The sequence below is a fragment of the Dromiciops gliroides genome, chromosome 4, assembly GCF_019393635.1.
Source record: "Dromiciops gliroides isolate mDroGli1 chromosome 4, mDroGli1.pri, whole genome shotgun sequence".
Taxonomy (NCBI): Eukaryota; Metazoa; Chordata; class Mammalia; order Microbiotheria; family Microbiotheriidae; genus Dromiciops; species Dromiciops gliroides.
In genome coordinates, this window is record NC_057864.1 from 1,841,811 (window position 1) to 1,859,187 (window position 17,377).

The following is a 17,377-nucleotide window of genomic DNA, read 5'->3' on the forward strand; positions in this document are numbered from 1 at the left end:
ATTCCGTTATTCCCCCAGTGAAGGTGGGGGTCCAGATTTCAGACATGGAAAGTGAGCCAAACAAGAGTGGGAACTGGCATTTGTAGTAAGTCACAATACAAACTTTGGCAAGACCAGACTTCATGGTCAGGACTGTCTGTGTGAGGACATTGATTTAGAAAGAGCTGCTGGGGTGCTTGCACACATGATTCAGATGGCAGTTAATCTCTTCATTTACTTCTCTCAGGACATATTCTGGGAGAGATAGAAGATAAGAAGCAGGGTGCCTTGCAGCAGAGGTGCCAAACTCATGTGTGTGGCCAGAGCTAGATTAAGATTTAATGGGGAAGTGTTTAACAATTTAAAAAAAATACAATATAACATAGATAATGTTCATCTGTGGTTTTCTGTCAACATGTGGCCCGTAGGACTCACTTTTAAATGAATTTTACATCACTGGTTTAGAGGATAGAGTGCAGGGCTTGAAATAAAAACTAGGGTAAAGCCTGCTTCCTCCACTTAGTACTTGCCTGGCCTTGGGAAAATCACATAACCTCACTAGTCCTTAATTTTCTAATCTGTAAAATGGGAGCATTGGACTAGACAACCACTCCAATGTTCTACAATTCTCAGTGAATAAATATCCCCATGACATTTATGAGCTGTGTCAGTCCGAGCAAGCCTCAACATCTATGTATTGTCACATGCAGCTTGCTGTGACTTATCTACTTACTGAATGGGTCTTGATCTTTGGAGGAAGGTGCTCCCATAGTAGGGATGTCATATGCTTATGGAATCCATATCTTTTCAGAATTTACATAGAGAGATAGGAGGGTACTCCTGAACATGGGACTGAAGCACACTGCACAGACTTTGTCCTCCTGTCTGTCTTCTCTTCTTCTCATCAACCCCGCCCCCCTCCCCCGGGAAATAAGTAATCGACACTATGGACAAGAATATACCCAACATATCTCCATCTCTTAGATGGCAAGGGATCATGGGAAAGGGCTGGATTTGGAGTCAGAAGACCTATATTCAAATCCTGGTTCTGTCATATGCCATTTGTGTGGCCCTTGATGTGCCGCTTGGCTTCCATTCCCTTATCTGTAAAATGAGGGGATTGGACTAAGTGATGCCCAAGGGCCCACCCAGTTTTAGATCTTAATGAAAGTGCCCTACACAGTAGTAAAATTCAGCAATTTATGCTCCAATAAAGAAAAGAAGATGAAATGTGCTACAAAAATACTGAGTGAGAAGAGATGCCATCTGGTCAAGAGATTCCTCCATGATAGAATGACAGAACACAGAGTCCTAGCCAAACTCATGGGGCGAGGAAAGTGGGAGGCCCACAGCAGCCCTGAGATGGCCAAAAGCAGGGCTGGTGAAACGGGGTCCAAGGAATTGTGGCCTTCCCAAGGATGATGGTGGTGTTTGGCACTGGATAAAGATGGTCACACATACATACACATAGGTGTGGGTGTAGGGGGGGAGACTAAAACAAAGAGAGACAGAGACAGACAGAAAGACAGAGAGACAGGGAGAAAGACAGACAGAGACAGAGACAAACAGAATGACAGAGAGACAGGGAGAAAGAGACAGAGACACAGAGAAACAGGGAGACACATAGAGACACAAAGAGACACAGTGAGAGACAAGGAGGGAGGGAGGAAGGAGGAGGGGAAGGAGGGAGGGAAAGAGAGAGGCAGAGAGAGGAAGGGAGAGAGGAAAAATCTTGGGCATATCAAATATAAATTGGAATATATAAATATACATTATGAAGTATGATAGCCTACAAATCTATGTAAAAATATGTTTTGCTTTCTCTGTTCCATGAGTTTAAAAAGCATATAAAATCGAGTTTTTCCTCATTACATGTTTAAGCAGCGTTAGTCAACCACTTGGGTGATGTTAAAGCATGTCTCGCAAGTTTTCACAGTATTTGTTACTACAATATTACAGTCAACATTCCTGGTGTTAAAACATCCCCTCTAGATGTTTGCTCCTCAATGAAACAGGGCTGAAGGATTCATTTAAATTATTTTTAAAAAGTGGGTTGAGTTTTATCGTTTGGCCAGCAAGAATGGAGTAGCTGCAGTTCGAGTGATGAGGTTTTACACTCATCAATTTTTTGTGGAATATCTTAGAGGTGGACTAGTGTTCCTGGACTCCTATGTTCTTCGTGGGTCCTTTCTCTTCCCTGCAATATTGCTTGGCAATTCTTAGGGGATGGGTTATAAAGATTTACTCTGGGAAGGTATAATGTTAGAGAAAGGTCCCATTGCCCTTCCCACACTTCTATAGGCTAATCAGTGCACAGGCTTATACTCTTGGGTCCAGGCACCTTGCCTTGGTTCAGTCCTTTATGAAAAACTCACCTTCAAGAAGAGAGGAATAGCCAGTTGGAAAGATCATCAATAGCCTTGACTTTTGGGTGAACCTCTTTCTGAGAGAAAACTCCCACAGCTTTCAGAAATGACCCTTAGAGTGCAATGCTCCTAACTGGAAGATGCCCTTTCCAGCTCTAAGGTCACTGCTGTCCTGTGAGCCCCAGTGACCTTGGATTTGATTCCAGTTAAATTGTAAAAGTGCAATATGGAGTGTAGAACCCTAAGAGAGAAAATAAAACACTCCCCCCAGCCCCTCTGCCAACCCCAAATAGAATCTCAAATTCATCAGTCACTGAGAAGGCCCACAGAAGTCCACGAATAAATCAATTACTCGATCGTCATTATCATCATCAGAGCTGAGACATTGTCATTCTTTCATGCTCATTTGTACTAGTGAGGCCAAGTAGCATCAAGACACCGTCCAGTTTGGGTGTGTAAATATGATCTTGTGCTTCTTGGCCCATTTAGCAAATACTTTCTTTTCCGTGATAAATCTATGACCTCCATATGGAGCATTTTCATGGAGAATGTATTCATCGCATTCATCTCTTCCTGGCTCGTAGTAATGGTAGGGGACTTTTCTAAAGCCTTCTGACCTGCGAGAGAGAGAGAGAGAGAGAGAGAGAGAGAGAGAGAGAGAGAGAGAGAGAGAGGGTGGAAATGAAGAAGAAAGCATTTTCTTAAAAGAATCCATTATATATCCAATAAATGTACTGTATGCATGGTTCTCATCCATGAACTCAGTTAAAAGCTATTAGGTATGGAAGCTTTTAGCTAATGTCCTAAGCCTGAGTGCTTGAAAGAGTTCAAATGACATTTGCACATCATACCAATTAAATTCAAACATATAATCATGCTTTGCAAAAGGAGGTGATGCCTGATGGAAACCTCACCAGTTAGTTGGGCTATTGAATAGAGTTTGCAAAAGCTGCAGTGGTTTTCACTTTGAGGGATTTGGCTCCTTTCTGCTCATAACAGGGATGCAGATATTAGGTCCAAAGATCACAGCTGAGGATTGCTGAATTTATCTGTTTGTTTTTGGAAGTCTGATTGAAATCCATCTCATTTAGATGATACCACTTATTGGTACCTAACATAATCTCTCCACCTGGGTCAGGCCCACCCCAAGCTCACAAGGAATCTTGTGTGGAGATAGATTTCTTCATCTAGATAGCTGAAGGCTTCTCTCTCCAGGGTGGAGGACACTCTATTCAAGAGGACAGACTGAGCAAAGGTCAATTCTTGGCTCCATTGAAACCTACTGTTTCAAGAATATATAATCTCTGTGCCTCACCACCATGGGTTCTTTGGTCTGAGAGAGATGGCCAGAGACCTCATTTCATTAATAACTCACCAGCCATATTACTAAAAATGATTAAATTATCCAGAAGCGATGTCTCTGATATTTTGTTACAGTACACATATACATGTGTGTAGATGTGTGGGTGTGGGTATATATATATATATATATATATATATATATATATATATATATATATATATATATATATATATATTCCGTTTCCCTAATAAGTGGGAAGGATTTGTTTTATTATCTAATTAAATAGGACCCCAGAAGTGAGGATATACTGTGACTAAGCTTGCTCATTTTAAAGAAAGAGCTGATAGGTTGCTTACTTATTCGTGAAATACCATTTCCAGGAACTGTGGTTAAGCTGTCAGCTTTATCAGAGGCTCTAGGACATTCTGTCCTTTGTGATGGAATACAAGCACAGAGAAGATAGCCATCTACAGAGCCCTCGGAGCCCATAGAAATGATGGAACTTCAGCTTGCTTTGCAAATTAAAGAGGCACTGAATCTCCTAAGCCCAAGATCCTGATCCATTCTTGATTAAAAATCAAAGGTCTGGGCCTTTTGAAACCCCAGGGTGGTTGATTCCACCTTGTCACTGGGGATTTGGGGGGTGTTGTTTGTTTGTTTGTTTGAACCAACTCTGTTACTGAAGGGAGGAAGTACAGAGGAGGAGATAAAGAGGGTTTCCCTCTCATACAGTAATAGTGTGGATAGTACAATGACAAAACCTTGTCTCTGGACTTGGAAGACCTGGGTTCAAATTTCACCTCTGACCTGTGTCACCTTGAGCAAGTCACCACCCCTCTGGGGTTCAGTTTCTTCATGTGAAAAATGAGGAGGGTGAGTGAGAAAGCCTCGGAGGGGGTCTTCATGCTTCTATGACTCACATGCTGAAGGAGTCCCTTAAAGCCCCAGGACCTGCAACAACTCCCTAGACTGCCATCGAATTTTACTTCTCTTCATTGTTAGACGGGGTTTCCTCTAATCACAAATCCATATAAATAAGGCTCCAGAACAGATTTGGTATTAGAAGAGACCTTCAGAGTCATCTTGTCTAGCATTTCATTTAATAGACAAAGAAACTGAGGCCCAGAGACTTGAGGGTGGGGTGGGTATACAGGCAGTCAATGACAGAGGGTCTAAGGATCCTGGTCTTGGAGCAGGCACGCTCTCAGGGATCAGTTAGTCTGTCCTCCATTTTACATAGTAGGACCAAAGGCCCAGGATGGTAAGTGTTTGCACAAGGTCACACAGGCCATTAGCATTAGAAACTGGGTTTGAACCCAGTCCTTGGAGTGCAGGGTCAGCATTCTCTCTCTTGTGGGACCTTGCTTCTCTTCCACCAGCTTTGTCTTGTCCCATTACCACAGACTAGGGTGGCAGTGGGTCACTACCCTATCCATTCCATGAATTTATGACAAGAAAATGAATTAAGAAACTTTGACAAGGGATTAGAAGAGGAGACACATGAAAATGATTTCCAGGATCTTACTTGCAGTAGGTGTCATTAATCATGCCGTAGACATGGATGCCATAACAGGCATCCATTGCCAGGATTAAGGTAAACCAACCAGTGCTGAGATAAGTACCTGACTGGACTCTGGAAAAAGAAAAGAAACACACACATACATGTACACAGAACAAAACAAACACACAATGCACACACATACAAGAGACAACACAGACACATAACGCATTCTGGTGAGAAATCATTGACACTTGATCAAAATGACAACATTTGCTTTTTGGACCAAGCAGTGAGACCTTTGACAATCTGTCAGCGACAGAAAGCCATTCTTAACCATTTGTTCAGAAGCACACTTCCCGTGGCCATGGCAAACCCTGAAACTGAGACATATAGAATAGAAGCCACAGGGCAAGGATCTGAAGTCAAACAATCCGGTCCTTCAGGTGAGGCATCGTTTATTCCTACTATATCTGAAAGACACGAGTGCAGCCCACAGGATGTTTGATTGGCCAAAGCTCTCCAGGCCCATGTCAAGGCTAATGGTCAAGACATTACATTGGTCATCTGCCTTCTGTGGAGCCTTCTCATTGGTCCTCTCTTAACCCAATGGCTTGTACTGTTTCAGATTCTATTTCTCTGTGCCATGAAGTTTGGTGTGGCAGTGCCAGAGGTGACCTCTGAGTCAGGATGACCTGGCGTAAAATCTCTCTGATATTTACTAGAGGTGTTACTATGTAGGAAATCACTCGTCCTGGGTTGTAGAAAATTCTCTGGAGAGTGTTGGTTATAGAGGGGTTGCTGCTCATCCCACTGGTGGGGAGAGGTGGGGGTAGTCTGTATTCATGAGGCTACATGTCCAACTCCTTCCCTCTCCCCACCCCTTCACTCAGAAGAGAGAAAACTCCAGAAGTAAGAGAATCAATGAGTGTTTAGTAAGCATCTACTAGGTGATAGGCACCATGTTAGAGGTGCTAGTACCTTCCCACTGAAATAAGTTTCAATTTATCCTCCATATGTCATATACATATATATATGTATATCTATATATACACATACATAGATATTGTTGTACATATATGCATCTGTGTAGTTATGATATTTGTACATTTTTGCATGTCTTCCCATAAGAAGGCAAGCTCCTTAAGAGTAGGGCCTATCCTTTTCCTTTCTTTGTAGCTTCAACACTTAGCACAATGTCTGGAATGTAGCGAGTGCTTAATAAATAATTGTTCCCTTGACGACAGATATAAAGGCAAAATGGAAGTATCCTTTGCTCTTAGGGAATATACATTCTCTCCAGAGAGGGACAAGGGAAGAAAAGAAATGTATGTGGAGGTAGGTGTCCTCACATATACATACATTTGTATATGTGTTTATTCCTACATAGGTGTACACAGAAAAGCTACCCAAATATGCTATGAGGTGATGGGGGAGGACACCAGTCTGCCTGCAGTTGGTAGGACCAAGAATGGCCTCATGGAGAAAGGAGTTATTTTTGAATGGAATCTGGAAGGAACCTAGGGATTTCAAGATTGTTTCTTATTTACTTGTCCATTTTCCTTAGAATCTAGTATAATAATTATAAGCATTTTGGTAGTGTGGTACAGTTTGCAATGTGCTTAACATTGCCCAGAACAACCCTAGTAAGTAGATGTTATTATTATCTTCATTTTTACCACACTTTAAAATGGAATTATAGGGTTATGTTTTAATTCCTGAATTTTACATTTTGGCATTAATATCACTACATGTATACAAATTGTATAAAACAAATATATTATCTTCATTGAGGAAATTGAGGCTGGGATTAAATTACTTGACCAGGGTCACCAAGCTAGTGTCTGCGGAAGGACTTGAACTTGTCTTCCTGCCTCAAAATTCAGTTCTTCACCCACTGGGCCACCTGGATGCCTCTGCCTGTGATTTCATAATTGTGCAGCTCAGGAAGTCATCTGTAACTCAAAGCCTTAGGAAGTTGTCTGAGGGCACAGAAAAGTTAAGTGACTTGTCCGTGGTAACACAGCTAAGATCTGTCCAAAAGAAGCCTTGGAGCACAATCTTCCTGACTCCAACTGCATTTCTTTGTCTCTCTGGCCATACTGCTAAACCACCCTAAACCAATGTTGGGTGAAGTGGGGAGTCCGTCGCCTAGAGGCAGTTTAGGTTTTTAAAACCATGCCAGACTGAATATAAGTGAAAGCAAATTTTCTCCTTCATGTTTATGCTTCTACCTTTAGAAATGTTCTGGCTTCAGAAGGAAAGATTCTCCCTTTTCATGACCAGGGAAAGGGAGGGAGAGAGAGAGAGAGAGAGAGAGAGAGAGAGAGAGAGAGAGAGAGAGAGAGAGAGAGAGAGAGAGAGAGAGAGAGAGAGAGAGAGAATCCCTTCAGAAATATTGTCACAAAAAAAGAAAAAGAAAAAAAAAACGGGGCAGCTATGTGGTGCACACTTACTAGCTGTGTGACCCTGGGCAAGTCACTTAACCCTCATTGCCCCACAGAAAAAGAAAAGAAAAGAAATATTGCAAGCAAACCAAGGACATTCTGAACACCCAGAGTAGATTTCAGGTAATCACTTTTCCAGCACCTGTCTCTTGGCAGAATGATCAGGGATGTCCATTAAATATAATCCTGCCTCACTTTTCACTATCTCCACCTGGATGTTTGGATGCCATTGTACAGGGAAAATATCTGCCACCTTTTCCCTCAGTTCCCATCCAGATCTTTCAGCATAGTGTACTTGTTAAGTGTCTGTGACCTTGGGAAAGATGCCGCCTCCCTGAGTCTGAGGTTCTTCAACTATAAAATGAAACAGTTTGATCCATCTTTCTCTGAGGACCCTTTAAGCTTTAGGTCTAAGATCTTATGAAAAGAATTGTCTCCATCCAGGTGAATGAGAAGTGATTGGTCACAATTTTTAAGGTGCAATTGAACAAATGTTTATTTTTGCCTATTCTGTGTGAAAGGCACAATGGCCACATGTCTGATTCTGGAGTCCAGGAATACCTGAGTTCCAGTCCCACTTCTGAAGGTCCTAGCCATATGAACAAGGATGAGTTACATCTCTTGCCAATGTCCTCAGGCCACTTCTGAAGGATCTGTAGGTGAGTGCTTTAAGACCATGCACTGTCTCACTTTTCCATTTATATTCCCAATATTTAGTACACTTTGAAATAAGTGCTTAGTAAATGTTCTTCTATTGGACAAATTTAACTATTAAAGGCAACTGCCATTTCGTAGGATCGCAGGTTTAGAGTCAGAAGGATTCTCTGAGACTGTCTAGTCCAACTTCCTCATTTAACCCTTGAAGAAACTGAGGAGCCTCATTCAAAGTCAGCTGGATAGTGAGAGGCAAGGCTAGGATTTGAACCTGGGTCCTCTGATTTCAAATCCAGCCTTTTTTTCCACTGCATCATCCTGGTCATAGTGGGAGAGCTGGGACCAATGAAGGGAAACTGTCCAAGGTGCTGACAGGGGTGGAAACACAGGGTTAAATGCCAGGTCACCAAGCTTTCCATCCCAGCTCAGCCATTCACTGCATTTGTCACATGAGTTTTAGTTATCTCCCAGCTACGCCAATGTGTTGAACTAGATGACCTCTAGCTTCTCCTTTAGGTATAAATCTGCAATTCTATAATCCTAATTACTTGGTTTCCATTTTAGGATTTCTAGTCAGTCAACCATTATCAACAAGCATTTACTGTGGCCCAAGGCTAAGCACTGGGGATATAAAGGAAGGCAAAAGCATAGTCCCTGCCCTGGGGAGCTCATGATCTGATGGGGGAGACAGTGTGCAAACAAACATCCATATCATTTATCTAGTATAAATGAGAAGTAATAGCAATTGAGGGGTGAGGAGGGAGGAGAGAGCCAAAAGCCTTCTGCATTTCTCCCATGATAGAAAATCTTTGTGTCTGAGAATATAAAGTCTCTGAGTCACACAGTAGAAAGAGCACTGAATAGCAGACAAAGGAGCTGGCTTCAGATCCTAGCCTTGCTAGTTACTACCAATGCAATTGTAAAGAAGGCATTCACTTCTCTGGGCCTCCACCTTCATCAGAGAGACAAAGAAGTTGGACCACATGAGCTCTGAGTCCTTCCTGTTGGATAGTAAGCAGTTAAAGCCCAGCTACCTTCAAGTGTCCAGACTCCCCAACCCATTCACAAGGCCCCAGCCAAAGTCTTCAGAAAGGCCTTTGTGGAGACATAGCCAGAGGCCCAGTCATCAGGCAGCCATGCCATAATAAAGATATACAAGCCTCTTTATTAGCTGTTGCAGCATCTGCTGAATAACCAAAACCCATAGGAAACTTGCCAGCAGAATATTTAAGAGCAATTAGGGGTGGGTTGTTGATAGAGGAGGGAAATGGGATAATTGGGAGGGGGGTCATTAAGGGGGACACAATGAAAGGGGAGAATCCATTGAAAAGTTGTGTTCACTGCCCAGAAGGGCTTTTTGTACTAGGGGAGAACTTGGCTGGTAGAGAAAGACCCTTAGCAAAATTGACTTTTGTTGCTTCCAAGCTGCACAACTCACCATCCCCTATGCGGGACGGTGCTTCCTCGCCTCCATTCCTATCCCTATTCCTGGGAAGTCTTTCCCTCTCTTCCATACCCACTGCCACCTCTTGAGATCCCACCTCCCTTTGAAGATCCAAATCAAACACTACCTCCTTCACACAACTTCCCCTTTTCTTCCCAGTTGCTAATGCCCTTCACAATCCTAATTTCACAGAGTCCTCTGCATTTCCCTTGTATTTATTCACTTTATTTAGCTTGGCTACATAGACATGACACATGTTTTGTGTGCATGTGTATGTATTTATGTATTTATATATGTGTGTGGATGTTTGTGTGTATGTGTGCTTGTATGCATATGCATATGTGCATTGCATGTGTGTGTTTGCATGTGTATTATTTAAGTATGCACACATGTCCTTATTGCCCCTTCCACTAGAATGGGCACTTCTTGTGAGCAGTTGATTCTAGGATCTTCAGAATAAATTGGTCCAACCTAACTAACCGTGGACATTCGAGCTGAGACACTTCCTACCTCTGGGTCACTTTCCTGGCTGTGCCTCATGCTGGCAATGGTCTTCCCCCATTACCTCTGCCTCCTGACTTCCCCATAATCATTCAAGACTCAGCTGAAATCCTACCTCCTGCATACAATCTGTCTTAATCTATTTAAGGTTAGTGCCTTTCCTCGGAGCTGATCTCCAATGTATATATTCCATATGTTGTTGTTTTCATGTTGTCTTCCCCATTAAATTGGGAACTCTTTGAGGGCAGGGACTGATTTTGCCTTTGCTTTGCTTGTATTTCCAGTGCTAATTTCAGTGCCTGACACATAGTAAGTACTTAATAAGTGTTTGTTGACTTGCCTCGACTAAGATATCGCTAATGTCTGTGTTATTCATTTCATTTTGACATTTTGTTTTTGTGTTGGTTTTCTCACATGACCAATTGGGGAGGGAGGGGGCTGTCCACTAGATTAGGCTCATACATTGTCACTCATGCACAAGGATGCCCTCCCCCTAACTATGTGCTCACAGGCTGGCAGCCAGCTCTCTATGTCTTCTGCATTTGGGGATCGATGAAACCAATTATGGCTATCTGCAAATAAACAAGTGAAAGCACTAGAGGACCATGGGGAGCTGGGATCCCCCTAGGTCAATGGGACAGAAATGCTTCCGTAAATGCTGCAGAATAATGGATGTGGAGGAATCAAAGGCTGGAGTGCTCAGGAAAAGCTATCAATCACTTGTTTTCATTGGGCAGGTTTGCATATTGCTGTACCTTGCTAATCAAGGTACTTACCACTTGGAAACTACTTAAATTTCCTAGCTCCTATCTTGGAAAAATGATGCTGTCAACACCATGATGTAGAGCACGCTTGGAGGCATATCATTTAAAATATGATCTTTCATCCAGTTTATTACTGATAAAATATAAACTACCTGGCTCTCATTTAGTGGGTACTCTGATGGCTGAGCCCTCCCGCCTCCTTCCAGGAAGTCTGGGGGCCACCAGGCAGCCACAGGCTTCAGCCAGCTGCCAACCACTGCTCTGTCCCCTGGCCTGGGGCCCTCTGCTGCTAGAAGCTCTCCCTAGCCTCTGCTTGTCTCCAAATCTGCTCTCCCTATCATCTCCTCTTTTTGGCTTTGAAAGCTCTTCACAGACTCTATCCTTCCCATCTTTTTAGGTTTCTTACACTGTTCTTTTCTTTTCATACTCAATGATCCAGTAACGTTGGTCTCCATTTTATTTGCTCAGGGCACTTCATCTCCCATTTCCATGCCTTTGCACTGTCTGTCTCCCACGCCTGGAATTCTTTCCCTTTTCACCTCCTCCTGCTGGCTTCCTTGGTTTCCTTCAAGACTCAGATCAAATTCAACCTTCTGCAAGAAGCTCTGCTCCCCACCTTCAGGGCTAGTGCCTTCTCACTGGGATACCCTCCCATTTCCACTGTCTATTTCTTGTGTGTACATCATCAGTTGTATTTAGTCTCCCCCATAGGAACTGGAGCTCGCTGGGCTTAAGGAACATACATGTGCTTGCCTTTCTTTGTATCCCTAGTACTCCACACAGTGCCTGGTAGACAGTAAGCAATTAATAAAGGCTTGCTGACTCATTGGTTGCCCTGTTTGCCCAGATCAACCCTACTGTTTGGTTTCTCTAATTTCCCAAAGCTTCCATTGAACTACAGCTCCCTTCTGAAACACAGTGAATGAGTCGTAGGGCTCAGAAGGAAAACAAGGTGTCTTCCCAAAGAGCAAGCTATTTTAGTGACTTTACCTGTGAGATTGTAACTTTGGAGGTGGAAGGACTGTCTGAGGTCACTCAGTCCAATTTCCTTTTTTTCCTATCCCTTATCCAAGATCACCCACATAAGGTGCAAGATTTGGTCTTCCCCCTTGAGAGACTCTGCTCTTTTCACTGAACTCCGTGATTCTTTTTTTTACCCACATGACTCTACTGAGGTCCACTCTGCTGCCTTCTTTTTTTAAAAAAAATATTTATTTTGTTAAATATTTTCCAAACACATGTAAAAACATTTGGGGATAATTTGTTCAAACATAATTATAGTTAGCTTTAGTAAAAAATATGTGGGATAAAATCAGAGTATTGGAGGTCAGATTTGAATCTGGAAAAAACCTGAAAAGCTGTTAAATTCACCACCCCCCTCATTTTGGACATGAGGAAACTAAGACCCACAAAGATAAAGGATCTGTCCAAAGTCATATAGGTGACACCAGAGTCCAGATTCCAGTCCAGGTCTTCTGAATCCAAATTCTTTGATCTGTTCCGCTATACCCAATGGTATCTCTATATAACTACTCTTCCCAATTTGCTTTTCTTTGTTGTTGTTTTGTTTTTTGGTTTTGTTTGTTTGTTTGTTTGTTTGGCAGGGCAATGATGGTTGAATAACTTGCCCAGGGTCACACAGCTAGTAAGTGTCAAATGTCTGAGGCTGGATTTGAACTCAGGTCCTCCTGAATCCAGTGGGGGGGGTGGTGCTTTATCCACTGCACACCTAGCTCCTCCCACCAAATTTGCTTTTCTTGACACTTTTAATGGCATCTTTAACAATCATTTTTAAAAATGATTTCTAAATTCTCTCCCTCCTTTCCATTACTCCTCCCTCCTTCAGAAGATGAGCAGTTTGGCATGTGATGCCTTTTGGAGGTCTAGAGTAACCTTACCACCTGGAAGGCTTCATCATTTGAGTGTCAATGATGACAAGCTCTATGACATTGGAAAGGATTCAAGTATGAGCTGAAGTTGGACTGGGCATGTCCACTGATCAAATGATCTGTGTGGAAAGGGTCCTTCTGTCCTCTGGGGCCACTGAACACTTTACATGGGATATCGTCTGATCCTACAATTCCAAGAGGTAAGTACTGTTATGATCTTCATCTGACAAATGAGAAAATGATATCTGAGAGAAGTTCAGTGACTTTCCCAGGGTCATACAGCTCAGAAATATCTAAGGTAAGATTTGAACACAGGTCTTCCTGATTCTAAGTGTAGCCCTGCGTCCCTCATGTCACCAGCTGGTCCTTAGCCTAGGAGAACAGGCCAGAACCCTTAGATAAGGTTTGAAGTGTCCCCTCTAACTCTTTCAACAGCACTTTATCCAGGTTAGCTAAGACTATAACAATTATAAACACCAGGATCCTAGGGAGGACAGGAAATGGAGAGGGCCAGGTGAAGTGCTCAGAGAACCTTGAGAAGGGAGGGGACACTCCCAGCGGAGGAAAAGGAGGAATTGGCCATTCAGCTTCCATGACTCTCACAGAGCCCTGGATCCTAGCTCTGGGGTGGAGAGGGAGCTCAAAGGCCACCCAGACCAACTCCCTTATCTTACAGATTTCACAAACTTCTACAGCTTGATTCTCAGCATGAGCCCAGCCATTTACTTCCAGAGCTCACTGATCTTGTCAGATCTTCAGAGGGAAAAGTCTCTCTCTTAGGGATGAGTGGCCAAAGCAGTTGCCCAAACCAAGTTTCCTGGCCTGCTCTTCCTAATCATCTGCCATCTGGGTCACCCAGAGGCATCTGGATGCCATGGTGGATCAAGCGCTGGGCCTGGAGCCACGAAGATCTGGCTATAAATCTTGCCCCTGACATGAATTAGCTATGTGGCTCTGGGCAAGTCACCTAACCTTTGTCTACCACAGTATCTCCAACTGTGGAGATGGTGATGATAATAGAGATAATAACAGCAACTATGCTCAGGGTTGTTGTGAGGATCAAAGGAGATAATATGTGCAAAGTGCTTAGCACAATGCCTGGCACATAGTAAGTAGATGCTTAATAAATGTTTCCTCCCTCCCTCCTTCCTTCCCTCCCTTCCTTCCTTCTTTCCTCCCTTCCCCCTTACCTTTCTCCCTCCCTCCCTTTCTTCCTTCCTCCATTTCTCCTTTCCCTCCCTCTCCTTCCTTCCTTCCTTCCTTCCTTCCTTCCTTCCTTCCTTCCTTCCTTCCTTCCTTCCTTCCTTCCTTCCTTCCTTCCTTCCTTCCTCCACCTCTATAGTCTGAGTTTGGCTGCTTCTAATTATCACCATAGGCAGATCAAAACATATGGACCTAGAATGTTGAACGCTGAAAATTCTGCAGCACTGTAATGATCATTTATCAGAGCCAAGGGAAAATCAAGACCCCATCAATAACAGAGGTTTATTGGAGAGCACGATATTGGCAATTGCTCCTGAAATCTCTTATCCTGGGGAGCAAGGAAGGAATTTCAGAAAAAGGAAAGAATTCATCAATATTTCATGTCTTATTTGAATTCCGTTGGATCTTGGCCCTCTCATCAATATACTACTCTGCCATGATAAATAAAAATAGCCCAGTCAGTTTCCAGACACCTTCCCAGGGAGATGGAATTCCTGACAGAATACAAATTTATTCAATTAGAAGAACCCTCTTTTTTGGTTCCTTTGTTAAGACGACGCATAAAACTAATGGAAGATTGCATTTAAGCCAACAGAGCAGGGAGGAGGAACAGTTGGTGCTGATGGGGAACAGTCTAGGATCCAGTCTTCGAACACAACCCTGCATCCTGACATGCTAAGAAGAGCTGGATGCAAAGGTGGGAAGATAATCTGTTCTGGCCCTGAGTCACACATTTGGGGATCTCCTTCTCTGCATGAGCACTCTGGCAAAGCTCCAAGATTTGTCCATGAGTCTCACACTGTGCATATTCCAGAGCTGCAACAATATGTTTGCACCTGGCCAAGAGTCAATGGTCAGTATTTATGTGTGTGTATGAGTATGTCTTCTATGTGTGTGAGTGTATTTGTGTGTTTTGTATGTGTTATTATCTCTTTCTATGTATGTGTGTGGCTGTGAGGCACCTTGGATTCGATGAAATTTTGGGAGAAAAGAACCCCTGAGGTACCCTGGGGTACCATAGCCTGGGGCACTATAAGTTTTATGAGCTTTCTAAGAGTGAGAAAGTGCCCCCAGATGAGGCCACTGCCGTGGGACCAGGATCTCCCCTAACCTTGGTTACAACAATTTGTCTCCTAGATCACCAGGACATGCCCTGTTAAGTTTTCAGATGATGACAGCTTTTCATGAATCCACCTACCAAGCTCATGCCAACAGAAAGGGTCTCTGGCTGAAGGACATGAACTTTTAAAGGGGCAATCCCATCACCACTATTCCAAGGCTGATTTCTGAGAGAAGCTGCCCAAAGAAAGGGCACAGTCAAACAATGAAAAATGAACTATATGCTAATGGAAAAGCCAGTAATGTTTTGAGGAAGAATGCCTTTCTAGCCAGGATCAGTGGATATAAAGCATCTCAGCCTAATCAGTGGGTCCAGGCGTTGGCAATATAATAGCTAGTTCTCATGCCACAGAATCAGCAGGAATCTGTGGCTGGTCATGAATTCATTGAAATTGCACAAAGGAAGAATAATAACAAATGGTGGTGTTATTTTCCAAATGCACATTTCAAAGTGAAATGTTACGGCTCCCAAAGGTATGATTTATAGCTACTGTAGAAACAGGAGATACCACTCACAAGAATTACTTTGTTCATTCATCTCAGAAATTAAAAGGTTATTCTGCTGTTGCCCCTGGGACTTAAGGCTTCTCAAATTGGAAATGTTGATTTCCGGGATTTCATTCACTTTCCTAAATGAGCAATCAAATCAGAGGCCTGGTAGGGATAGATGGGGAAAATCTATTTCAGCCTCCTTCTTATGGAAGGCTTTCTTCTGAACCAGTGGAGGCAGAAAAGGGATGTTCCAGGCGTCTTTCTCCACTACCTAGCCCCAACCTGCCCTTCCACCCTCCCCTCAGTTCTTTCCATGACCTGCCATTTTGGGTAGCCTGTCTCCTATATTTTCCTCTGCTTAACTCATATTCTCCTCTCTCTCTCTCTCTCTCTCTCTCTCTCTCTCTCTCTCTCTCTCTCTCTCTCTCTCTCTCTCTCTCTCTCTCTCTCCCTCTCTCTCCCCTGGGCCTATCCAAATCCCACATGTCCTCCATGGCTTAGTTGAAGACTCACTCACAAATAGATATTGACCATCTACCTGTGTATACAGCACTGAAGAAAACAGGGAAGGGGGAAGGAAGAGAGAAAGAGGCAAATATAAAAATCACTGACTCCTTTCAGGGTTCGTGGCAAACATAATAAATGCCATGCAATGGAAAATGGTGAATAATGTCCTGACTTTCAAATAAGGGAAGAAAGCTGAGTCTCTAAACTTGAGGTCTGTGAACCTGGAAAAGTGATGATGGCATTATTAAAGGGGTGGTGGGTGAGAATCTAGAAGAGGAAGCAGTCATTAAAACTAAACAGGATGATTTCAGCAAGAAAAAAAGAAAGTACATTGGCTTTTCTGACAGTTTCTAGAGGGGTAAATCAAGGGAAGACTGAGACTTGGTGAAGCATTTGTCCAAGTCTGCCATGCCATTCCTATGGACAGGTTGGAGAGTTGTAAGCTAAAAAATATTACCATTTGGTGGATCTGGTGTTCATTGGGAAGAACCCAAGAATGGTCAATCCAATTCAACTCATGACATTTATTAAGAACATATGATGTACAGCCTCAGACATTTGACACTTACTAGCTGTGTGACCCTGGGCAAATCACTTAACCCCTATTGCCCAAGGTCACTGAGGAGGAAATGGATGGGGCAGTAAACCATGTCCCTCTCACTTGCTTGTTGACTTGACCTGGCTGACTTGGGCCCAGATTTCCTCATGTATGAGATGAAAGCTTGGTCACAGTGGTCTCTGGGGATTTTTCTTCCTCCAGGTTCCATGAATCCAGTTCACCTTTAATGCCCTGGATTCTCTGCTTGAATCCAATCTAACGAGCATTAGGGCACTCTTCATATGCGTCAGGCATCAAGCATACACAGACAAAGCAGTTCTGGTGTTCAGCACAGACTGGGCACACATATCCTTTCTAGCACAATGCCTACATGCAGTAGCTGTTTAAAAAGTACTGATTTTTTAAAAAAAAGTATATGAAAACACAGGTCCGGACATGGTGACCACCCTGCCCAAAATCCCTTACACAATCAACAGCTGAACCAGAACTGGAACTCAGATCTTTCAACTCCAGATCAGAAAAGAGTACTTGCTCTAGGACCATCCCAGGGCTATTATGAAGAAGGCTTAGGTCATCTTCAAGTTCATCAGAAACGGGAGATCCCAGTGGACAGTTGAGGACTTGCATCTGGCACATGCCACTTTCTTCATAG

The 17,377-nt window shown here is 43.1% G+C and overlaps 1 protein-coding gene across 2 annotated transcripts in view; it reads right to left on the reverse strand.

Annotated features, from left to right (window-relative positions):
- Window positions 1–1,613: 1,613 nt before the first annotated feature.
- Window positions 1,614–17,377, reverse strand: part of ST6GALNAC3 (ST6 N-acetylgalactosaminide alpha-2,6-sialyltransferase 3) — a 576,955-nt gene continuing 561,191 nt past the window's right edge. Inside the window, exons 4-5 of one of the 2 annotated variants that reach the window (XM_044004647.1) lie at window positions 5,271–5,281; window positions 1,614–2,962 (exon numbers count right to left, since the gene is read on the reverse strand). In XM_044004647.1, the coding sequence (XP_043860582.1) occupies window positions 2,757–2,962; window positions 5,271–5,281 (217 nt within the window). In that variant the 3' untranslated portion in view covers window positions 1,614–2,756. Of the gene's footprint in view, window positions 2,963–5,173; window positions 5,282–17,377 lie in introns of both variants that reach the window. The other variant, XM_044004645.1, reaches the window with a different exon arrangement.